The sequence below is a fragment of the Neopelma chrysocephalum genome, unplaced genomic scaffold (genome assembly GCF_003984885.1).
Source record: "Neopelma chrysocephalum unplaced genomic scaffold, ASM398488v2 Primary Assembly neopelma1_61, whole genome shotgun sequence".
In the NCBI taxonomy this organism is placed as follows: Eukaryota; Metazoa; Chordata; class Aves; order Passeriformes; family Pipridae; genus Neopelma; species Neopelma chrysocephalum.
In genome coordinates, this window is record NW_020897716.1 from 1,979,697 (window position 1) to 2,005,943 (window position 26,247).

The window sequence follows — 26,247 nt, forward strand, 5'->3', positions numbered from 1 at the left end:
CCGGCTCAATCTGGGAGCAGCGGTCCGTCCTCCCCGCGCCCTCTGAGCTGCTCGCCTTCGCTCCCTGCAGCGGGTTGGGCTGGCCCCGTCCCGTTCCCCGCAGCCCAGCAGGAGGGCGGGAGGGAGAGAGGGAGGGGGCGGCAGCAGCAGTCCCGCTCGCACCCGGCCCCCGGGGCTGCACCGGGCGGGTGGCTGCCGGTGGGACGAGCTCCGGAGGGTTAAAACGCTGGGAAGGTGATAATAACTCTGCGCTGGGATGGGATGCAATTGGCATTTGCCTTCACACGACCTGCCAAGCTCCGGGTGACAGGTACCGGGGCTCCTAATGAATTTCCCAAAGGCTTGTTGGATCTGAACGCCGCCGCTGCCGCTCTCGTCCCGGGGCTGCCGCCGGCTGCCCAGCTCCTCTCCATCCTCCCCAAGGTCTCCAATGGAAGCAGCGTGCAACAGGTCAGTTCTGCTACAGGAGCCCGAGGTGGCCGTTTATTTCACTCCTTCTTCCCCGCGCTGCTTCTGAAAGGTTGGAGCAAACGGTAGGAGCGGGCGGTCCCCGGGCACGGGGATGGGAAGCGGGACCAGTCAGCGCTGCCACGCCGAGTCTCAGGCATCCTCCGCAGCCCATCCCCGGGGCGGCCGACCGCCAGCCTGCGCTGCCGCGACGGGCACGAAGGTCCGGGAGGAGGTAAGGGCTCGGTACGGAGTGGGCTCCGTGACCGCTGCGGAGGTTTCCTCTCCGGAGCAGAGGGAAGCTCCGACGGCAGGGCGGGTAACCCGTTTCTCACAGTGGTTCTTTCGCCGGGGGGAGCCATGTGCAGCGCCTGCCTGCGTCTGCGGAGGCTCGGCAGGCGACAGCATCCTCCTGCCTTCCTCTCTGCCTCTCTCAGCTGTGACCTGTTGGATCTGTCACTGCGAACTTTCCCTATCCGGGGTGGCGGGGGGGAGAGAGTAGCGGCCCCGCCGCCAAATACGACTTCGATCACTTATTGAGCGCTTGCCACTTCGTTATCGATTATCCCTTGTTTTTCGCACAAGATCCGGGCGGGCTTTAGGCACACGAGGAGCTCACAGCGAGGACGCAGCTCGACTCCGAGCACCTGGACGGCTGCCGGCGCTCCCCTGCGCCACGCCAGCGCGCCCCGTCCGGGCTTCCCCTTGCCCGCGGGCGATGGGAAGCCTCCCAGCCCTCCTGCGGGGACGCTGCCCGCTGACCTTTACCCTTCCCTTACAGCATGGCCCTCGAAAGGCTCGGGGAAGCCCTGGGCAGCATCCCCCCCTTGCAAAGGTCCCTCCTGCTTCTCCTCTTCCTGCTCGCCGCCATCCAACTGGGCAAGTTCCTCCTGCAGCAGCAGCAGCGCCGGCGGCAGGGCCAGAGCCGGGCGCCGCCGGGCCCTTTCCCCTGGCCCCTGATCGGCAACGCGGCGCAGCTGGGCAGCGCCCCGCACCTCTCCTTCGCCCGCCTGGCCAGCACCTACGGCGCCGTGTTCCAGCTGCGCCTGGGGCGCTGGCCCGTGGTGGTGCTGAACGGGGAGCGCGCCATCCGCCAGGCCCTCGTCCGCCAGGGGGCCGCCTTCGCCGGCCGCCCGCCCTTCCCGTCCTTCCAGCTGGTGTCGGGCGGGCTCAGCCTGGCCTTCGGCGGCTACTCGGAGCTGTGGAAGCTGCACCGGCGGGCGGCGCACGCCACGGTGCGCGCCTTCTCCACGGGCAGCCCCGCCACCCGCCGCCTGCTCGAGCGGCACCTGGTGGGCGAGGCGCGGGCGCTGGTGGCGCTGCTGGTGCGCGGCAGCGCCGGCGGCGCCTTCCTCGACCCCTCGCGCGTCCTGGTGGTGGCCGTGGCCAATGTGATGAGCGCCCTGTGCTTCGGCCGCCGCTACAGCCACGGCGACGGCGAGTTCCTGCGCATCGTGGGGCGCAACGAGCAGTTCGGGCGGGCGGTGGGCGCCGGCAGCCTGGTGGACGCGCTGCCCTGGCTCCAGCGCTTCCCCAGCCCCATCCGCGCCGCCTACCGCGCCTTCCGCGACCTCAACCGCGACTTTTACGGCTTCGTCCGCGGCAAGTTCCTGCAGCACCAGCGCAGCCTGCGCCCAGGGGCCGCCCCCCGCGACATGATGGACGCCTTCATCCACCTGCAGCGGGAGCAGCCGCGGCTGCAGCTGGAGCACGTGCCCGCCACCGTCACCGACATCTTCGGCGCCAGCCAGGACACCCTCTCCACGGCCCTGCAGTGGCTCCTCATCTTTCTCATCAGGTAGGTGCCGGCGGAGGTGGCACCACAGCGGGGCGCCCCACCTACCCTTAGCAGGGACACGGGAGCCCGTCTGGGGCGTCGTGGTGCGAGCGCCCAGCAGTCCCGGGGGAGCCTCGCTTAAACCGCTCCCCTGGGAAGGCTCCCGACGCGGCAGCGGTCGGCCCGAGCTAGCGCCTGGACCGCCGGGTCTGGGCAGCACCGGGATCGCGACGCCGCGGGGGACCCGCTGGCGGGTCGAGGGTCTGCGGGACCGGGCAGCGCCAGCCCGTGCAGTGCCGGTGCCTTAGCGACTCCCGATTAACTAACACGGAAGCTCTGGGAAACTTGCCAGAAAGAGATAAGAAAATATAAAAAAAAATAAAATCCGACACAAACCCACCCTATTCAGGCCGTCGGGCATAAAGCGAGGTTGGCAGAAAGGCAGCCGAATAAAACCTGAAAGTAACAGATTTTACCAGGTCAAGATCAAGGAGATCATAGGAACAGGATAACAACTCATTAAGCACGATAAAGAGTTCGTGCACCGGTTTACAAAACCCGCTATTATGTTGATCTGCCATTGCGTGTGCCTTCCTTGCCATTGCGTGACTGGGGAAGGCAGACCCCTTGGGCAGCCGGCGGGTGCACTGCCCTGGCACCAGCACTTCCAGGGGGAAAACTCTGCTAGGGGACGTGGTTTAATAGAAGACGCCATGAGACTGACTTTCTTGCCTATCCTGGCTTTTTTTTTTTTTTATCACCTGCATAATTTGTGCAAACATTATCTACTCAGTCGCTTCATGAAAAACAGGCAAATATTTGACTTCAAGCTAAGGGTGTGATGCTCAGTGTTCACATAACTTTTGGGTTTCTCCCCATTTCTTATGTTTGCCCAGCATTTAACATGCAGATCTGCTGCAGGAGGAAAAGGCAAGGACGGAGAAGCCAAACTTGTATACTTAAAGCAAATAAAGGCTCCTGGGAGGAGTACACGCTTTTAGACAAGCAGAAGATGTATTAACATTTTGATCTTGTTTGGTTACTGTGTAGTCTTCCAAACTGTCCAGATTTCAAGACAGTCTTCTTAAAATACATTATAATGAAAACATATTTTTATATTAATTAGAAAAAAATATACTCAAACTTAAAGTGGGATGTTCATAAAGCCGTTCTGACCATTTAACAATTGGGATTATTTTTTCAGTTTAAAAACCTACAGGCTATCATATGTATGCAATATGTCTAGTAATATCAAACTCCATGTTAACTTTTAAAAGTCACATAAAACAAAACTCTCATTCCCATGGAAAACACAATACTTAGAAGACACAAGTAATTTTAGTTTTAGAATGAATTTTCAAAATTGGATCAGAATATTTGGTTTAAGCACACTTTAGGTTAGGTTCACTTTTTATGTTGAGAATCAGTTACATGTGATATTAAAATGAAAACTGAGCAAATCTGAAATTACACCATTGGATGGGAAGTTTGGATTTTTCTCTCGAAGTTTTCCATTGAGGTCTGCATGTTCCTGCAATATATTTAAACTTTGTTCAAACTTCATTATTTAGGGTAGGGGTTAAGTTCTGTGAAAAATGTTTACAGCAGGGATTATTTGTAAGAAAATCCTTTGAATGTGTTATGTACACATCTTGCTTTAAATGACAGGTATCCGAAAGTGCAGGCTAAAATGCAAGAAGAAGTGGATAGGATTGTTGGAAGAGACCGTCTGCCATGTGTTGAAGATCAGCCTCACTTGCCCTACATCATGGCTTTTTTGTATGAATCCATGCGTTTCAGCAGCTTTGTGCCTGTTACTATCCCACATGCCACCACAACCAACACCTTCATAATGGGCTACCTCATTCCCAAGGACACCGTCATTTTTGTAAATCAGTGGTCAGTGAATCATGATCCAGCAAAATGGTCCAACCCTGAGGATTTTGATCCAACAAGATTCCTGGATGAGAATGGATTCATCAATAAAGATCTTACTAGTAGTGTGATGATTTTCTCGTTGGGAAAACGTCGGTGTATTGGAGAGGAGTTATCCAAGGTGCAGCTCTTTCTCTTTACCTCTATACTGGTGCATCAGTGCAATTTTACTGCTAATCCAAACGAGGACCCTAAAATGGACTTTACCTATGGGCTAACCATTAAACCTAAGCCGTTTACTTTGAATGTTACACTAAGAGATACTATGGATTTGCTTGATCAGGCTGTCCAAAGACTGCAAGCAGAGAAAGTAGCCAATGAAAATCAGCTGTCAGCAAATGCCTAAGCAATAAACCTTGCATCTAAAGATAATCCCTCTTTCTCTTTTTAGACTTATATGACTTACAGTTTGTTCTGGTGATCTTTTTGGAACATAGCCAATATTACAAGTTATAAGAGCAGGAAGGAAAGCTGCACAAGGTATAATTCAGTCCTCTTTTTAGTTCTAGAAGGAGAGCCAGGGGAACAATTTAATATATTAAATAATAAAACGTATGCAATTTGAAAGTAAACCTTTTCTTTTCTAGCTTGTTCACAGGAGTTGCCATTGTAAAGCGCTTTGTATCTACTGACTGGTTGGAGCATCTCCAGGAACTGTCTCTACAATCCTTGATATGTCTCCATGTGCTATGCCTTAACTCTAGGTTTGCCTTCAGTGACTCTGCATCCCAAAGTGAAATTTCTTATTTAAAAAAAAGAAAAAGAAAAAATTTTAAAAAAAGGGTTGTTTAGAACACTGCAGCCTGCCTCTGAATTTCCTCTACTGGAAACTGCCATGCTCCTGTGTTCTGACTGCTGGGATGTACATTAATGCCTCAATAATAAGTGTTCAAGTGATTTTTGGTAAAATGACAATGTAAAGTCTAGCCTTCAGCATTCCAAAGTGTTTACATAAATGACTAAAAAAATAAAAGCCTTCCTTATAAGCACAGTTGAAAATAAAATTCATGTTTTATATGAACATGAACAGAATGTCCTACTACAGTAACTTTTCACTAAGTTTTGAAAGATCAGAATTTCTATGCCACTAAATGGCAAGTGAGATACAAATCATATGCTAATATGTTCATTAGCATGTTCATGAACAAAATAGATATTTGAATTAGATTGATAAAGGTATAGTTGAACTTTTTATTTATCTAGGAAAGAGTATCACATAATGAGCACATAAGTAAGTCCAGTAAAATCCACATTGGCCAAGGTATTTAGAGGTGAGAATATGGGGGGGGTTATATTCAAACATTCATACCACAAGCCTCAAGTAAAACATACAGCAAATAAAATCTGTGTTCGCTAGTCATTCTAGTAGGTTTAGTTAAATGGTATATCTGAAAATTAACTGTGTACTTTTAATACGCTTTGCTTGGAACAAAGTCTCGGAAACGTAGCATTACATGTCCTAATTAATATACCCATTAACTGAAGAAAAAGTACTTTTAAAATATTAGTGAGGCAAAGTTCATAAAATTTTAAAAAACCACCCAACCTATTATTTTAAAATAAAAAACATGTGAAACTTTATAGCCTTGAACCTCTGGCTAATGTTTGTATACACAAAGCTGCACATATTTCTCTAAAAAGCAAACAATATAATGTAGATGCCTGATTTGAAAAGTGTTGGACAGGCATTGCAGATCACCTTCAATTACATATGAAATCAATCTGAAATGAGAGTACCTCACATGACTTGCTATGTTCAGCTGAGTACTAAATAAGGTATTAGTAGAGCTAGAAAAATAAGGGTACAATGCTACACAGTAAAGTAGCTCTGCTAAGCAGAGCTAAGGATTTGCACTGTGTCTTCTAATAGATGGCCAGTCTTAGTCACGTTGGCAGCAGTGACTGAGCTCATACTAACATTGGGAAGAGCTAGGTTAATGACACAATCCAGATCTTAAGCTTCACTACTGATTTTAAAAACCTGAATTAAGCCTAAAAGTACTGCTCTGTAACCCCACACAGTAGTAATGTACCTGCTTAAAGTCTCTGACTTCATATGGCATCCATAATCTTTTTTTTATAGTTAAAAAAAGCTTTCTGCTACATACACAAGGAGTAACCTCAGGTGTTTTTCTGAATTTTGTACAAGTTTGTGATATCCCAGAACTTAGCCTATACCTGTGAAAAGCTTTATAAGATACTTAGGATTTTCCTATGGAGATCTACATTAGATCAAATGCTAGCAAGACAATTTCTCTTGTACCTTTGTAAGTATTAATATTAAAAAAAATAAAGGATGTAACCTGCAAATGAATAGTTATTCTAATGCAAGGATCACAAATTCATATTTTAGTAAAAACAGCTTTTACAATTTGGTACTCTTCCAAAAGCTTTAACTTTGCATTGGCTACTAGTGCAAGATCCATACACACTGCTCATGTCAGGAGGTTACACACTATATAGCTTTTGGTCAAATAAATGCCTTTTGTAATCTGTGAAGATACTCAAATTTAGTAGCACCTATTTAGAATGTATGCAGTTGTTTAGTGAGCTAACTTCTATGGTCATTCTGAGATGTATCATTGTGTTACCAGAATACTACATAAAATCATTCTTACACTACTATTGCTTAGTTTATGTATGGCTTTCTAACATCAAATTAAACAAAATTTTTATTTCTGATTTGGAAAGTATTATTATTTTAGATTTTTTTTATATACTTAGCACTCTCTTCCCATTTCTGGATTTTAAGGTTTTTCTCCACGCTGCCCTTACAGCTTCTCAGGTCTGCCTGCTTATTCATACCTTGCCCTCTGTGCTTAACTTCCTCATGCTCCTTGCTAAGAGCATTCCTTGCTGCTCGCCTCAGCATTGATCTGAATTCTCCCATGTCTTTTGCTTTGTTCTAATACCTGTTAATCTCTCCTCAGCCTACACAATCTCCTATGCTATGTTCTTCCCTCTGGCATTTCAGTTGACTTCCACCTCCTCTATTTTCGAGCCCACAGACTGGTTTTGCTTTCTCTTTTCCCATCCTATACCTAGTGCTGGCATCTATATACTCCTGCCACTGGATCCCCACCTTGGTCCTTGGCACCAACTTGTGCTCTTTTGGCCTTGGTGTACAGTCAGAAGTGGCAGGAATGGAAATCTCAGGCCAAACAGGCCTTAACGTACACTTGCAGAGCAGCCTCTCACAAAATGAAAGCAAAGCTGTGGTGAAGGGTGACTGTTATTGCATATATAAAACATTTCTTCATGATGCAGCGGCTCTCCCATCCTCCCACTCCTTTGTCTTCTTTTCTCAGTCTGCTACACCAGCCTCCTTACTTCAGAGGCATCTTAGAAATGACTTTCACATTTTCCCAAGCCCCAAGGAAGGGGAGAAGAGCTGGGTGGGACAGAAGACTGGGCAGACTGATGACCAGTAGTTTCCTCCTGATTTGGGATATTTTCAGCTGTAGTTTCTCCCTAAGCGGGCAGGATCCCAAGTTTAGGTCGAGTTGGTGAAATTAGAAGGAGCACAAGTGGAATATGACTTATAAAGACCTCCTAGAAATAGCTAAGGGCTTATGGAGTAGGCGTAGTGTCCAGAGATACCCCATGCAGTGCGTACCTGGCTGGGGCTGACCAGTGGGGCAGCTTTGATTCAGAGCAGGCATCCTCCCTGGGTAAAAGCGAAGAACAACTACCTCCCTCGCCAACCTGTGACTGGGTGTCATCACAGCAATACGAGACAAATACATGTTGTTCTTTCTTCATGAAAAAAGCACAGAGTATTGAAGCAGCTGTATTCAAGTCAAGATTTTTCCTTTAAAAGCCTTTACATTCAAGTTGTAGTGATTTCAATGGGTCAGGAAAGCCAAATGTCATCTCACGCTTGCTTCCTCTGTGTATGTGTGCACACATGCTTAGTCCATCTCACAGAAGTTTAGCAACATCCTTCATTCAGGTTGAGATAAGGGATTAAAAAAACTAAAACAACCACCAAAACAACTGAAAAAGCCCACAAAACAGGAAACTCAGGGAGAACTTAAGATAAGCATATATTTCTTGGAAAATCAGTAGCAGTCAGACCACCCCACTAACTAACAAGGAGAGGAAGCAAGTAGGCTGAGCTAGCAGAGTTGATACTGAATATGTTTATACTAGTCAAGTGTACCACTACATTCCTTGTGATCCTAATAGAAACCTGCTGGCTTCAGCAGGAGTCAGTTCAGAGCTGCTGAATACATAACAATAATGTAACAATAAAGGACAAGACTCATCAAAACTTGAGAAATAAGCACTGCTATAAAGGTGTGTAGGGGGGTATCTGTCCAGGATCTGTGTGTACCGGCCCAGTCACGGCACAATGCAACTGAATGCAAATTCACAACAAATTCCTATTAGTTTTGCAACAGACCCAGTGTGTTTTTGTGAGTGGCAGGGAATGATGCATAGGTCTGCCTGTAGGAAGTTGTTTCAGATTATCCAGGCAGAGCAATCAGAGACTAGGCAATTGGGAGCTCACATTTTACCTGAGAAAAGTTGAGGAATTAGCCATGAAAAGGAAACAGTTAATATTTGCCTTTGCTGCATCTTTAACTTAGTTAAATTTTACTCAGATCTCTCATATGCCCACATAAATTCAGCTTGAGATAACACTGAAGGCAGATCTGGCATTTTTCATGGATAAAGAGAAAGATTGGATTCTGAAAGGTGCTGTTATTTTGGTATACAGTGCAACACGGTCACGGGGATTCAAATTTCAACATCTTCTTGGTTGTTTACCATCCTGCCTTTTTGCAGCTGACTTTTTCCATGCTTCAGCCATTTTTACTCAGGACAAGTCTCTTAACTGTCAGGTAAAAACAAATTCAGTGTTAGGCACAAACAACCTGGAGCATTTAAGATGGTTGCAGTCAATTCTATGATAGCCCTCCTTTCAGTTTTTTGCCAACTTTTCACACAGCTCCACAAACCAGAAAACTCTTTGCTTGGTTAGTGTTGCCCTGTCCTTCAATACAGCAGATCTTGCTCCAGCCTGAAGGCATAGAGCTACAGCTAACCAAATCAAAAAAGAGTCTCTCAGCTCCCTACACTCTTGATCTGTGCTGCATGTCTGGGGACACTGATCCATCAATACAGTGAACTCAGAAGATAAAAGATGCTGAGGCATTTCAACTGCACACGAGCAGAGGCAGAGAAGAGAGCAGATGCATGGGGGGCTCACTGACAGTGCATAAAATCAACTGCAGAGCTACATAGGAGTCATTTGCTGGAGTGGCTGAGAGTTGGCAGAGGAAAATATGTGTCTAGAGTGTAGGAAGATTCCAGCTAGGAAGAAACTGTGCAGAGTGTCTTTGATTTCCAGGAAAAACGAGGTAGTGATTTTACATTGCAAACATAGAAACAAGAGCCGAGGAACTAAACATGAGGATTGAGCTGTCCCATACAGGCTGCAGGATTTGCAAACAAAACCAGTCTACAACAGAAAGTCATAGATAGTCTGTCATTCTCCTCATCTTAGCATCCCCAGTATCTGTGAACAATAGGGAGGGGCAGCCCAGCTACAACAGTCTGAATACCTTTTGGAGGAATTTTCCTCTTGACATTCAGAGAGAGTAGTAGAAGAAGTAGGCACTACACCAGACAGAAACACTTCTGATCTAGAGGGTCCATTCAGAGCAGTTCAGTGTCATTTATTTGAGCAAGCTGAGCAGGAAGAGGTTTGCATCAGTCAGCTATTCCCATGCTACACAGTTACATCTTCAGCTGTATCTAGGCTTGCTCAATACACCATAAAGAAGGAATAGCATGTATTTTGCGGGATGCTCCAGAACTGGGTTCCATCTCTGCTATTATTGGTATGTTTTCAGTGATGGCTCCTTTTGTTGGCAAGGACAGCTCTATAAAACTAGATTTTATTTCCACAATCTCCCTTCTCCCAACCTGAGCTCTGGTAAGAGCATAACCGTTATCATGCAGAAACAGGCTTCTAATCCTCTCATGATAACAAATGGGACTACATACAATCACATTTTCTGTGCTAAAAATAACAGTACACCCTCCACTTATTTGGACTATTCTACTCATCATAACAGAAGCGGAGATGTGGAGTGAGACACCTTGTTCCCAGTACAAAAGCAAGGTTTAAGACAAAGCTTGACTTCACTAAGCAAGTATGCTTTGCAGTCATCTGCAGAACAACATGAAACAATACCCCAACCTTCTTTTACGGTTTGTATTCTTGAAAATTTTCCAAGCTGCAGTTCAAAAATTTAATCCAACTGTATATCTTCTTTTTAATTATACTTTTTCACTCTACAGAGAAAAATCATAAATTGTGAGGCTATTAATCTTTTGTGGTTCAGGAAATTTAAATAACTCAATTCAAATTAAAAAAAAAAAAAGAAAAAAAAGAAGAAGGTGCCACCAGAAATTAAACTCAACTTCACAATAATTACCCTAATGAAAAAATGAGATTCCTAACTGAACCTTCGTCTCATTGTAACAAAGCTCATTTTCCTTCTCTTCATTTATGTGTATTGCTGCTGGGACAGTGTCATGCTTCAACTTGTTCCAAGACATAACTATGTTCATCCCTCTGTTTCTGGCAGAGGCGAGGAAGAGCTGTACCTACACTCCAGAAAAATATGCCCTGCAGGGAAGCTTTCTGGGTAACCCTTCCAGGTGGCACAAAAACAAAAGAGAAGTGTTTTCCACCAGCTTTCTCCAGATGAGTATTCTTTCCCTCATGCGCCTAACATCCTGTCTAGCCTGATCTTCCAAGTGTGTGAAGAGCACCGGTGCCACAGACAGCTGAGGGCAGATCAGCCAATGGGGTTTTGGTCAGAAACACCACAAATAATGTTTAATAAAATTAAACAAGGATGAACTCCCATAAAGGAGAGGAGGAAAAAAATCTGTAGTAGATAAATATTTAAATTAAGAAGGTTCCCACAGAATTACAAGGTAGATCCTCCAGTAACATTATACTTGAACTGAAACCTTGTACAAAAAAACCCCCAACAACCTACTCCTGATAGCATTAAGACTAAGATATTTAGCATCTGTGCACGGAGATCTACAGCACACTGACAATATTGTCCTCTGCATTTGAAGAATCAGGTACTAATTTCCTTGAAATCATCAGCAGAGACTGAATTCAAAACATTAGTCTCATAATGTATTCACTATAGAATACTATTCAAATATCTTCATGCCTTACTTAAGGCCAGCAAGATTCCTTTCTTATCTGCACAAGCAATCTCTTACCCTAATACAGTACTTTTCTGCTTGAGTAAATAGCTCTAGCCTGTTCCCAGAGTTAAGCACATGCAGTAGTTTTTATTGGGTATAAAGCCATAAAACTGCACAGCAGAACAGAAAATCTTAGGGAAGTTCTTGGAATAAATACATGCTCCATCAATTATCTCAATGGTTGAAATCGTGAAAGCAGAAGAGATGCATGAGGATTGGACAAAAAAGACAACTTTTGCTCTCAAGAGGACAGATGCTTTCTCCTAGGGCTTATGAAAAGACAGTTAATGAAGTGACTGGACCTCTTTAGCACTCTATAACCACCAGACTGGATTGTCATTAGACCTCTAACATTTTCCCTAGCAAAGATCCAGTTAGCACAGTTTCTTGCATCCTTACATTCATATATAATCAAAGTCTTCATGTAATTTTGAACAAGTTCGTTCCTGAGGATTTGTCATCTGTCTCTTTTCTTCAAATATTTCCCTGAAATACACACAACCTTAGGTGGCAAAAGACAGTTATTTCACTGAACTCAAGCCATATGTATTTATTTTTATTTTTCTAATAAAGGCACCTTCTGCCTTCTGGGGAAATCCAGAAAAGCTTGATCATATGCTAACAGAAATGATAGTTCTTCAGGGTCAATAGCAAAGAATATTCTGTATGTATGGAGGAACAAATATAGGGAAAATTAGGGCAGTTGAGAAGTGAGAAGGAGAACACATCAGAGAAGAAGAAATAACAAGCCAGAGAAAATAGAAAGAAATGTTTGATCCCATAGAGGAGAATGAAAATGAGGAAAGAGAATGCAAGCAGCTGCTAATGCTAATTTGTCCCATCCACAGGTACAACAGCTCCCCAGGGTACCCTAGGGACCACAGCCTCTAACTGATGGCACACACGCGCACCTGCAGAGGGCAATTCATCCCATCTGCCCTTTTGTCTCCCCTGAGGAGAGAGCACAGACAATATGTTTATACCAAACGCCTACCACGCAGGTTATTGGTGTGCTGTGTCCCTCCCTTACTACTCACCATATGCCAAATACCTATATTTATGTATGTCCTGCTTAGAAATAGACATTTTAAGCTCTGAACATTTTTGGTGGTGCAGTTAGATCAGGAAAAAAAGCAATGCTATTACACTGGTGGGACACATTTCCTTAGGGATTGAGGAAATCAGCCACACTGATTTAGCCAGGTCATGTTGCAGAGTCTAAACCAATTTAATTGCCTGAGGTCACAGAACCACAGACTGGTCAAGATGGGAAAGAACCTCTAGAAGTCATCTGGTCAAACACACTGATCAAATAGGGCCTCCTGGAGACAATCTAGTCATTCTATCTTCACATTAATAACAGTAACTACCCACAAGACTATAGACATTTTTACACATTGCAAATATGTTCACCACTGGTTCAATTTCCTTCCCTCTTGAAGTTAAACCTTTATGGGCATCACCCTGGGAAACCCACTGCTGTCCCTAGGAAGTACTCTTCCTAAGCACTGTCCCTCACTCTCACTGGATGAGAAAAGCCTTCCCTTCACTTTCTTTAGGAGGCAAACCCAGAGGCAGGAAGAGGGAAAGGCCATATAAGACAGTCATTACTGCCCACCTCCTGCTGTTTTGAACTGTATTTTATGTGATTTTATGAGCATTTGCTCCCTGGTTCAGCACATAATAGAGAGGATCTCTCTGCCCAGAATGGACTGTAAGAGACTTTCCTGCTGCTGAACTGAGTCAGTAAGTCATTCATGTCTTTCCCAGATGTTTCTGTTTTCTCAGCTAACAGGAACCGTATGTACTGCTGGCTCTCCCTGAAGACCTGGGCCAGCACAAACAGAATGGGGGGCGAGGGGGGGGAGGAATTCCCCACTTGACTTCAGGAACCAGGAGTGTGCTCACCTGCAGGAGCAGGGTTGGTCCAGGATGCTTCACAAGTGAGGATTCTAACAAAGAACCTCTCCCGAACCACCAGGACCAGTGTACACAGGTGTGACCAAATGTTGAAAATGCCCCCCCCCACCTTTAGAAGGTTTTAATCCTTTTAAACTTCTAAATATCACCTCAGTGTCTTTGATACTTGTAGTAACAAATAAGCACTACATGCAGCAAACTTACCTGTAGCAGTAGGTGAAGCAGCCACAAAATTTAAGATACGGACAATAGACAGCGCCCTGTTTGCTCACTGAGTTTTAGCGCAGAATTCGGTGTTTATTGTAATGGTGATAAATCAAAGAATCTAAGCTTTCCTCCTCAGTTTTTCAAAATAAATTCCTTGTAAAATACTGTTATCTATTTTCATATGTTTCCAAATATCAAGGCAATGGTCAATACACAGCATGTCTTCAGTCAAACTTTGTGGTCAGGCTTCTAGAGAGGAAAAGCTATAGAGAAACATGTTTGCAAACACCTAAGTCCCTAGTCTGGCCATTATATTTTATTGCCCTTTTTTTTTTAATTTACTGCATATTGAAAGTTAAATTTTAATGACAGGAAACAAATTACAATTTATGCCAATCCAAATCTGGACAGGGGAGTTCAGACCACTGAGCAGAACTTCAAAAATAATTAGAAATTAGAACTCCACCTTTTCCTTTCCAGTGTTTGGTTTGTGGTTTTGTTTTGTGTTCCTTTTTTTTTTTCCCCTCTTTTGCTCTCTCATCCTTGCCTAGATATTGGTCAAAATCATTTGCAGAAGGCTTTCTTTCCCAGTCTCCAGAAACATTCTAGTCAGTTATCAAAAACAGCTATCAAAACTCTACTTCAGATTTTTTAGAGGCTTTCTTCTATCCAAAGCAAAAAAAACATGTGTTTGCAGATGTTCACCAAAACCAGTTTGATTAAACTGCAGCACAGAAATTGTCTCCAAATTTATTAGGAGGTACGACATGTTTATAGGTTAAATGCATGTGGTTTATTGCCTTTTTAGTTCTGACTGCTAAATAGCAGCATTATTTGAACAGACAGACTTCAGTGAAATATAACTCTTGGTTAAATGAATTTCAGTAGCAGCATAGGCTTACACAGTAGAGATTAAAAAAATCCCAGTGTTCTCCTCTTTTCCTTTGTCTAGCTTTGGCCAGACTATATTTTTTTATACTGCTTCTTTCAAGGTACTGGCCCTCAACCTGTGCTCAGTAACTGGCTTGCACTCCTGCAGAGGTCCTATGAATTCCTCTATCGAAACTTTATGTCCCAAGTCAGTTTGAGTCCATGCTTTGCAAAGGCACTCAGACTAAAAAAGAGTGAGTAAAAAAGAAATTAGAGAGAATCGCCACATCTCTATGCTGATTTAAAAAAAAAAAAATTTAGACCACCCTAACTGTAATTCAGCACTTGCGGTTGTCAACTTTTGACATAAAACCCCAGGATCCTTTCAAACACACTACCAGAAAACTTCTCTGCCAGTAAGCTGCAGGGCATGACAAAGCCATGTATTTTGTCCAGATACAAACTGAAACGTGGGGTTAAAGTTCATAATTAACTAAAGCTCCATTCAAAGTCCAGTGATCTTAATGAATATCAATAAATTTCAAAGACTGTCAGGTTACTTTCCTCTCCCAGATAAGCAAAACAGCTTCCAGGAGACAATAAAAGCTTGATCTCTGCCTCCATGCTCCCAAGAATTATTATTATTTTTAATGAAACACATTGAGGGTCCACATTGCTGTCAACTGTCTGCAACTTGATTTATTTTTAGCTTGTAATATAGTTAATAAAAAACAGGTACAAAACTCATCCTGCTTTAGAAGCACATCTTGGAAATTGGACAGCTCTGCTAAAGTCATTATAGAACAAGATTTTAAGATGCATCTAAAAAGCCATAAACCAAACTGTTCTTAATATGTCATAAAAGAATTGTTTATCTATGTGCATGCATTGAAACATCTGATGTTGCACTTTCTCATTTATAGGGAAAGGCAACCCTGTCAGGGAGACCACACACTATGTCACATTTAGTACCTGTTAGGGAAGTTTCAGCATGATTTTAATTATTTCCAAGCTTGGTAAATCCCCCTCTGCCTCCTTGCTGGAAGGGTTTATATCAATTAAAATGGAGTATCCTGTAAACTGTTTAAGCCCCTAGAAAGCTTCAATTTGCTTCCTAGTTAGCAAATTCCTCTCCTTTTCACTGTCCAGCTACAACCTTGGCCACAACAGAATATAAAATGTAGTTTCCCAAGTAGCATAGTACCTAGAATTTCACCCAGACGTGCCTGTATTGCTGTCAATACCTATGGTGAATTGTTTGTGCCATCTACAGAGCTATCCTGCACTGACAGGAAAACCAAGTGGGTGGGCCACTTAGCTGCAGCGACACCAGACTCAGCTCTTTCAGCATTTGTATCTAAAGGGTAAACGTCTGAGAAAGTTGGGAACGTGAACTTGGTATCTACTTCTATAGCTGTGAATCTGCTGAGAAGTTTGCACAACCAAAACAAAACACATTCATTCATCTCAGGACAGTGTCTTCAGGAGGCAATATTATCTGGGATCCTGCCCACCTGAACCCCAGGGAAGAGTTCAAACAAGGAGAGACAGGTACAGAGACTGCACAAGAGGGAGCACCACATTTGCCTGAAGTGATATGGGCCGGCAAGAGAGGCCTCATGTTCCATCTTTGGCTCCAAGTCTGGTGCACCTGGAGACACAATGATATCTCATACCTTTGATAATCAAGGCCCAAGGTTCAGCTGAAACATCTCACTCAGGCTGGGCTACTCTACAACATTAGAGCCTATGGGTTCTCTTTTTTCCACAGCAGAAATACGCAGCCAGATGCAAAGCAATAACCCTGCAGTCACACTGGGGCTATCAGCTTTTAGAAGCCCAGCATTAGAGGTTTCCACACACAGTTACCCCTGAGGAGGGAAAAATGGAGTTATGAGCAGCAGAAGTCAGAAGTAATTCTGCTGTTAAAAGCAAAGCTGGGGTTGGAGTCCACCAATCTGCTCAGCTAGATACAGTTGCAAGGCAGTTACAGGAATATATAAGAAATAGAGCCTCTTGGTCTCCTTCAAAAGAGACATTGGCATCTCCCAGCAAAGGGCATGCTTCACCTGCAGCCAGACATCTCCCTGCTGTTCAGTCTGGTCAGCAAGATGATAGCTGAGAGCTTAATCCATGGTCAAGTAAAGAACTAACACGTGTTTTAGTTATTAATAAGAACATTCCAAGAAGTAGCAGAGTTTGCCCATATAAGCTGGCTAGAAGAAAACCCTTAACGAACATTGTTGCATGTCATAGTTCACAGCTGAGATGCCTACCTCTTCTGACAGAGCTTGTTCTGGTGGCAAAAGCTTTGCTCTAATCCATCAATGAAAAAACAGTAGGAATAATGAGATCACCACTATTCTTTTTTTATACATTTTTCCTTCGGCATAAAAAAGAAGATCAGATTTATGGCTTATTATATACTTTACTCTTTTGGAAAAAGACTCATGGATCTTATTAAGCAGCCTGATGGTGCAGTGGGACTGAACACTGTGGTCCTGGAACAAGTCACATAGAGATTTTGATACCACAGTGTTGGGTCATCTGAAGTTTCATTGGTTCTGGATGTTGCAAATAAGTCTAAGCTTTCTGGGAGTAGAGAAAGGGTATTTGTTACTAAGGAAATTCGACTGGTCCTTATAGTAACAGAAAATGCATTATATTAGCAGGACAAAACTTTGGGTTATGGCCGAGTACTAAAATTATCAGATGCTTCCAATATATTTCTACTCCAGCTCAGGGTGGAGTTCTCAAGCTTTCAAGACCATATCTCCCAGAAGTCATTTAGACACCTAATGCCCATGTAAAGGGAGGAAAACAGCCTGCCCATAATCTTTTTGTAAAAGCTTTCACGTAAAGAGATACAAGTACTGCAGTTGAGTTTCATATTTTTGCAGGAGGAAGAGAAAAGAATTTGGACATAGTCCTTGCAATAATTAATCATTGAATAATAAGGAGTTATCGCAGGAAAACATGATATTGCCAAACATCTTCCACACAGATGCACCGTTTGCATTGTTTCTCCCTTGCATTTCAGGAATTAGTAAATAATGCTGGGGCCAATTCCCAAACACAAGGCGATTTTAGTTGACCACCTTGTTTGGGACCAACTCACAGTCACCAGCAGTTAAATATAATTCCTTAAATTATACACTACTGGTAATGCCTGATAAAATGCAAATGTGTAAAACAACTCAGGGTAGCACACGTACACCTAAGCCAAGGGCAATGATGGGACTTAGGGGCAGACAAGTCTCTTCTTTTTCTAATGGTAGATATATCAGTTTCTCCAATAAACGGGGTCGTTGCCAGGGTTAGAGCACGAACTGAGAAAACATCACAGGATGCAGACATGCATGCTATGTTAGGTGCTTTAACAGCCAAGGCTGCAGCCCCTTAATTAACTACACCTTAATTCTCCCTGATCCTTGCAGGCCTGGGATCCCAGTAGATAAGCAGACTCATCATTTCACTCTCCAATCTAGAAACAGAAGAGGTAATTGTAACAGCAGCATATCGACACAGCCAAGACCCTCACCAAACCTCTTGCTGGGGATTCCTGTAACCATGAAACCTATGTGCATATTTCAAGCCATAGCCCTCACAGCAAGCTCAGCCTTTCCCTAGGGAAAGGAATGGGTGTTAAGGAGGAGATGCTAGGAAAGTGCTTTGCTAATTGAGCTTTCAGCTCCAGGAAAGTGTTCATGTCCCCGGGGCAATCTTTTCAGCAAAATTGCATCTGAATGCCAAAAATTAAGGAAATGAAAAATGAGTAAAGAGCAAATTAAAATCCCATAGCATTTAATTGTGGAATCAACAACACATTGAGTTCCTCGAACAAACACTGTACCCCAGGCACTTCAGCAACTGCTGCCCAGCACCGCTGAGACTCCTCAGTGTGGGAGGGAATTGCTGAAACTCAAGGCAAAAATCCTGGCACATGTCAGGGTTTCTCCTCCCTTTCTTTTTTAATGTTTGCAGTACTGTCTCGAATGTGACTAATGAGAATTCCAACAACTGAAACAATGGATGGGGCTTCCACAAAGTGAGGGAACCACATGGCTGGTGACTCTGCAGCAGCCCAGCATCACTGTTTCCCCAACATGTGACCTTGCAGGGTTATCTTCTTATTAGGATAGAATTACAGGCTGCCATGTGATCTCTGTTTAAGGGAAGCATAGTCATAGTGCATTTATAATTTTATTTTTTTAATTTAACTGATGGACATGCCTCTTTGCAAATCAGTTCCAAGGAATCATTAAAGCTACTTTCATGAGAAATGGGTTAATTAGTAAGAAAAATATAGTTCAAAGTAAAGATATTAAATCTGGCATGAACATGATTTTTGTAAGTTCTTTACTGAATTGTCATTCTGATAACATTGTATGGAAATAGTGTTTTCTCTCCTACACCACAAAATCTGTTGGCTCTTCCTATCCCTTAAGTTTACAGCCAGTTTAGAAATTGTGAGTTCTGTGATGTGCAAAATCTAACAGAGAATTCCATCTGTGCTGGAAGACCATGAGCCTCTCTAAGGCTGCCCCGATGACTGCAATATCAAGAATTACTCAATCTGTCTCTGAACATGAGATAAATCCTTCTGAAATCTGTCAATAACAACTGGAAAATCTATTATGTCATGGGAGGAAAGAAAATGTGGACTTGAGCGATTGAGCTGCTTTGCACCCAAGTTTTCACATCAGCTGTATTTTATTTTAATATATTGAGCTAAATACTACCTGACTACAATTTCCTACATCTCTAGTGCAAAAAGTATTTTTGTAGCCTTTATGAGACTCTGAAAAAAGAGATGCTCCACTTAGTTGCAAAAGCTGATTCTAGAAATGAGAAGGTCTGATAAAATAGGTAAGTAATTAGAAGTATGATCGAATAACTCAGTAAACAGCATTACCCTCCATCAGTTGTATATACTGTATGCACTAAGCATTAAATATATTGGAGGCTGTATATAGTAATGAAAATACCAGTGTAGAAATAAAATGCTAAACTAAGGTTCCGAACTTGTGTGTTTCTGACTGCCATGTGTCAGAAAAATCAGAAGAAAAATCAAAGCCAACTCCAGAGAGGAGGAGTCACAGAAGATCAACACTGAAAAACAGAGTTTGCCAAAACCCTTGGAAACTGAAGTCCTGGAGATGTACACAGCTCTGCTGGGGACTTAATTTTTATGGACACTTTCCCTTCTGGCCACTGGGCCCCAGTTGTCTCAGGTCAAACCTACTGAAAGGCCTGTGGTTCCTGCTGAATGTTTCGCCCATTCGCTTGGCACAAAAAGCACTTCACAACCCCTGCAAAGCTGCCTCTAAAGCTCACTGGTTTAAGGTTACATTTTGATTTCTCCTTACTTGGAGTACGACTGAAAAACCACTTGTTTTGGCAAGAAAACTGGAAGAGATTCAGTGTAATAGGGGTGAGAGGACCAGTTATTAACATCTCAGCAGGAGCCGTTCAGGGATGCGCTTCAGTCTCCTCATACTTAATACCTAAGGCAGCTTCAATCTTGTCTGAAATTTCTCTCCCCTCCCCACTCCCATAGGAGTTATTTTACTTTCCAGTGAATGAGTACTGAGTTCAGGAAACCAAAGAAAGTCAAACATACCAGAGAGGGGTATTAGGCAATCCTCCTCAAGCATTTCTCTGCAAACCACAATCCTTTACAAAAAAAGCACTCTCAAAAGACAACCCCCCACCTCTGAATACATAAAGCTCTCCCCCCACATCCTCCCCCTTCAGCCACAGACTCCCTGGAAGCAGATAGAATGTTTTGGGAACATGATAGAGACGGGGTTCATGGACTACATGTTGATTCTTACTGACTCAGTAACCCCTTTAGAATTCATAAGCTCACAGTTTGAGAAGGCAAGGCAAAGAAAGATAATACATTAATTTACAGAATCTATTACCTTTTTCTTTACCATCTGCCTGCCCCAAATTGAACACGTAAGAGACTTCCATTAGGAACTGACAGCTCTAGACAAAGCGAGCCTGCGGGGTTATAAACTTGCATTTCCTCTCCAGCACACAAGGTATCTTGCATTCAACAGATATTTTTCCCATCTTTCCTCTCAGAGGGAGGTCCAACTAAGGTAACTCCCTTTCATGAAGCAGTTTTAACTCTGCATTTAGAAGTTAGGATAAGAATGTGCAGGCAGAGTCTTTCTCAAGGTTTCACTTCACACAAGGATAGAAAAATACCCTAAGTAATCAAGTTCCTTATTATAGCTACAAAACAGCAAGTCATATCTATTTTAATTCCTCTATTAAACTTATAGATATATCTATCAATACAAAAATTTTGTATGTATATACACAGACAAACACAGAAACTGTGGTTTCCATTCAATTTCTGCATATGTAATTACAGTTTGACATTCAAAAAAAGACAGGATCCATAGCAGTTCTACCACAGTAAATCCAGTGCAACACAGAAATCAGGATGTTACAGTGCAGGTGAACCCAATCAGCTTGTTTGACCTCGGCAGGTATCACTGTGGATATACTAAACATTTGCTTCTGTTCTGCTCACTGTTTGATGTAAGAAAAGCTCCTTCATTTAAGTTCCTTCTCTAGTCTAAATTTAAGGATTACACAACCCTCCAACAATTTAGGAAAAACACAGCACCCCTTTGCTTTCATTTAAGGCTGCCAGCTAATGAAGCGGGTCTCAGCTGGTGTGAGTCAGCGTGATCTCCCCTTGCAGAGCGCTGCAGACGGAGCCCTGCTCGCTGGCGGCAGCTGCCGACTGCCTCCCACCCACCAGAGGCTGCGGTGCAGGTCTAGCAGTGAGGATTTCAACTAAGTGCTGCAACCAGTTACGGAGGAAACTGAATAAAATACTGGCAGTTAAAACATACCTGCATAAAGCCGAGCTACAGCACTGTTTTCATACTACTGTTCTAGCTTCATTTTAGCACCGTTCGCTTAACAGTAACAAGCTCTCACCACAGGAAAATGGCAGCTCATAGGTAATCCATTTGAAATGTCTTTTCTACCTTGTACTTTTCCATATGAATTTAAGTTGGTGAGCATGAACAAAAGCGTCTTTTGAAGCAGGGAAAGTAGAAACCCACCATTTTCATTTCACTCTCACTTGCCACATGCAACAGTGCCCCAGAGGAGGATGAGGTGGTGACAGAGCCCTGGCGTGGCCTCCCAGGTCCCATGGCAGGCCCTGAGAGGAATCAAAGCCCTGCACAGAAGAAAGTCTTGTATGTAGGTAGTTACAGATTCAAGACTTAACATGCCTCGTCACAAGAGTTACCAAATCCTGTATACCTTTGGTTAGCTTTCCTAGGGGCGGCTTCCAGATTTTCTCTTCTATCTTAATGCCAGGTGATGCCATGAGCAGACATGCAGGCTTGTGAAACACCCACCATTACAGTACCCATGCACGTGTCCAACACACACTCCTTCTGACACAGACACAACAGTGTGAGGCTGCATACCCCACAGAGCACATACTCACCCCTCCTTCACCTGCAGGCCAGGAGCTGCCAGAGGCTCAGCTACCTTCCTTCAGATTCCTGCAGTAACACAGCTCCTAAGTCACCGGTGCCCATCTCCAAAGGACACTTAGCCCATCACATGCACCAGAAGTGCCAATTCTCCACTGCCAGGGCCCACCTGAACCTCATCAGGGGTCGCTCTCTCCACTGCTGAGCCAGGTGTGTTGCTTCTCCTGTCTCGCTGGCCACTGCTCCCCAGCTGGGGCACTGGCTAATACACTTCCACTAGAGGTACAGCTGTGTGTGTGTGTCTGTGGACAGACCAGCATGGGCTTTCTGCATTGCTCCAAACTAGCCCACAATAACAACATAAAGGCTTCCAAAAGCTTCATCTTCCCTGACAGCTCTTTGGGTACTGATGGAAAGATTAAAAGAGGCCTAAAAGGTGAGGCCTTTTTTACTGCTTACTGCTTGTGTGTTCTTCACGGTTTTCTTACATGTTTTTCTTCAAACCATCCACATGGGTGAAAGAAGTCCTGTCAGCTCCATTGTTTCAGATGGAGAAGTAAGTTACAGCAGGGAGGAAAATTTCTGTGGTGTACAATAGGTAGACTGATCACAAAACTTCCCCTGTAGAGAATAAACTAATGCCCTTTACACAATGTATAGTGGACAACTAATTAAAAGTATTGCTCAAATGACCACACAGATCCAGGTCCAGTAGTCTGGGGGCTTTTTTCCCCCCTAATCTATTGTTCTGAATTTCTCCCATGACAGCTGTAAAGACCTGCCTTCTCATTTCCTGAATGAACATGTTTGGTCACGTAGGAATGGCTGTAAAAGGGGCTGAAAGCAGTGTGACACCGGAACAAGCTGAACCAAGTATTAGCATGTACACAAGAAAATGTCACACAAGGTCATGCAGGTACTTTTAAAAATCCCATTTTAGCCCAAAGCCTGAGACTCACTGATGTCCAGAGGCTGTTCTGCCATGTTCTCAATGGCACCAAAATATTACAGGTAGGTTTTATAAGGACCAATCCCATGAAACTACTCATTAGTAAGACAAACAGTTCTAAAAGAAAGAAGATGTCAAATGACTGTGGGGTCACACACTCAATTATGTTCTTTTGTTTGGTTATTCTTGCTCAGGGATTCATGATGAATGCACCAGGAACACTGTTTTGCTTGAAACTGCCAATACCCATACACTGGTGGTATCAAAAGCAACACACATTCTAGCAGCGCTTTTGTATGAACCCCTTGCTGCACTTAAAAGTGTTGCTGTAGAAGCATTCTGCTGTTCTAATTTGAAAAACATGCATTTTACTACTGCTTTAAGACTTCATATATGATTTTACAGGGCACCATGTAAGCTTGCCTAGCATTCTGCAAACCAGCAATCCTTAACCCAGAGTCACAGTCAGGAGCTTTACAAGTGAATTTTCATTTCTTCATGATATCCTCTTCTAAGATTAGGAAAACACAAGTAAATTGCTGAATCCACTTTGTTGATTTGCCACATTTTTCTGAACAACACACAAGAACATTTATCTCTGGAGACTGAAATTTCATCAGCCATGTTGATTACCTTTATCCATAAATTAGAAACCTGAACTTATTTTGGTAGGTTAAGAAGTACATCCATATTCCTGCCCATATCCTTAACACATGTTTAGGTTACAATATTCCCAGTCAACATTGTGTGGCTCTATTTTTGGCTTACACATGCAGGCAGTTCAAACCAGCTCATAATTAATCTTAATAAACAAAACATAGGAAGAGTGGACAGACAGTGTTTGCGTGTGTGCAACTTGGGTATGTAGCTAAGTAGCTTACCCCACAGTCACATCCTGGGTCAGCAGCACTACCAAGCACAGAGCTCAGATTGTTCATATTCAAGTTCACACTAGATCCCACAGATACTTTTAGAATAACTGGTTGTTTATTTTAATGAAATGAGTAAAATATTTCCTCCAAAAAAATTATTAATGTTTCACATTCTTAGTTTCAGTGCTTCATTTCCCAGCATCACACATGCATGGGTTACACAAACATAGACAGGGCCAGAAAAGCTTACTTCTTTTTGTATTGTCAAGACAGTTTGATTGTTTCTTCTCCAAGGAACTTGGAAGTCTGTAAGAAGCAGAAGTGCTGGAAAATAAGAAAGTACAGTGGAAAAAAAAGCAAACAACAATGTTGGCCCTTCAGAGCTACTCCTTCTTGAGTTTGGACTGGATGAATGCTGCAATACAATTTTGTCACATTACCATAGGATTTTGTGATTTGGAGTAGATGTAATGCACTATTGTGCCCACTGAAAAAAGAACACCGACCACAGGACTACCCTCCACTACCACTGTTGCACACTCAGTCCAGGAAAATTCCAGAAAACCCACGGATCTTCCTGGAATTCACAATACCTCCCTACACTCCTGGGTACTTCAGGTGGAAGGTGTTCAGGTAGTGATGGCTGAAGATAAGTAGATCCAGATAAGCTGATATGTTTGGGTTGAACATGACTGGATCTCTGGTAGCCACTTTTTCATCGATTTCTTCTGTTGATGCTTTGGTTTCAGTGTTGGTTTAGCTTTTTTGCTTTTCTGTTTGTTTGGGGTTTTTTAGTTCAAGCTTTTACTACCATAATAACAGGGTCGTAGGTGTGGATTTAGGTGTTTGGTTTTTTTTAACTGGACATGGGACTTGTCACTTTCAATCATCAGCTACTCACCACTGTTGGACAGCTTCTCAATTCAGAAGTCAGTGTATTGATATTACTAAACAGAAAGGAGTATCTCATCCCAAGACTCAGCAAAAGAAAAGAGAGTAATCTAAACAAGTAGTATGAGAGTGTATCACTGTAACCATTTCCACAATGTGTCTGTGGCCAATTGCTACAAAAAATTTATAACTTGCTTCATGATTACCTGCTGTTGCAGGGGGACAATCACAAAGGGATCAGGATTCAATGACAGAACACTTAGCTTCACAAGAAATAAAAATGATGTCAATTATCAAGGAAGGCAGAACTAGTAGTTTTAACTGCAATGAAGCACGTGAATCCTGGTACCAGACCAAGGCCCCCAGAATTCACCTTTTAAAAGTATGTAAAGAGACAAATTCCACCAGGTAATTTACAGTGTTTGTACGGAGCAGAGACCAAACGAGATCCCACAGCAGAAGAACTGAAGGAGTTGTGGGTACCACAGCCCAGGCACCGTGGCTTCAGGAAGCCTGTAGTCTCTGATCCATATGGCTTAAAAGCCCGCAGGGGTTAATACAGACTCAGAGAATCACAGAATCTAGTTCCTCCATGGAGACAAAACTACGGAAGTGACTGTCTGCTTGTGGATATTTTAAAGAAAAAAGAAAACATATGGCCCTCTGGAGCTATGCTTGCTTTTTCTCCAGCTGGTATGACACAGAGAACAGATAGCCTAGGCCTACAACTAAATGCAAAAGCTTTATTCCAAGGAGCAATTAGGGAACAATTTAGGGAACATGCTTCAATTTTAAAAGTTCTCAGATTAGCAAAGTGGAAACAAAAAAACTGAGAATGCTCATGTACACTAACTAATAAAACTGTTAAAAGCACAAAATATCTCAGCTGCATAAACCAGCAGTGTCTTACCTGTGTGAGGAATATTTCTGTGAACTACCAAAGACAACTTAGAATGAATAATTAAAACCAGCCTCTTCTCTCTCAGATGTTACTTTGTGATTCTACACATAGACTAGTAGCGAGCCAAAATTAAAACAGAAGAATGGGCTTAATTCGGAAGGCTAGAAAGAAAGATGGGTAATTTAATTTATAAAATCAGAAATTTCATTTAAAAGTGTGACCCTGTGGATTAAAACCACATTTGTGATAAATAAAGTCAAGGGCAGACATGATGCATGTCTTTAACTTCAAGTCTTGAAACATGCTGGTAAATGTTTCAGAGTACAAACTCATTTCCTACTCTGGGCCCAAATGCAGAGCCAGTGTGTGCAAACAGCCCACCAACTTCTGAACCCCAGCAGGAGTGCCTGTGGCTTGTAGGGATCTGGAGTCATGCGCTCCCCAGGGATGGCAAGGCCAGGAGGGATCTTAAGAAGTCATCTAGTCCAACCTCTGCCAGAGGATGAACTGTGTCTAAAGCACTGCCAACGTTTAAAGTCTTATTTAACTTTTATATTAAAATTTAAGTGAATGATCTTATAATATTCTCAGAAAATGTATTGCAGGGCTTTGCATAGTTACCAGCAGGATTATTTTCTCCTAATGCCTAATCTGAAGGTAGGCAGTTACCACTTGTTCTATGAACAGGGAGTTTGGAGAACAAGGTTTGGGGTTGTTTTTTTACTGTCTTCTCTGCAATAGCTTTTTGCAAATGT

The 26,247-nt window shown here is 43.2% G+C and overlaps 1 protein-coding gene across 1 annotated transcript; it reads left to right on the forward strand.

The window, feature by feature from the left end:
- Positions 1-351: 351 nt before the first annotated feature.
- Positions 352-4,901, forward strand: LOC113966712 (cytochrome P450 1B1). Its single transcript, XM_027681644.1, has 3 exons — positions 352-450; positions 1,229-2,245; positions 3,893-4,901. Exons 1-3 carry the CDS (start codon positions 431-433, stop codon positions 4,503-4,505), a joined length of 1,650 nt encoding a protein of 549 aa, XP_027537445.1. The 5' UTR covers positions 352-430; the 3' UTR covers positions 4,506-4,901.
- Positions 4,902-26,247: the final 21,346 nt, after the last annotated feature.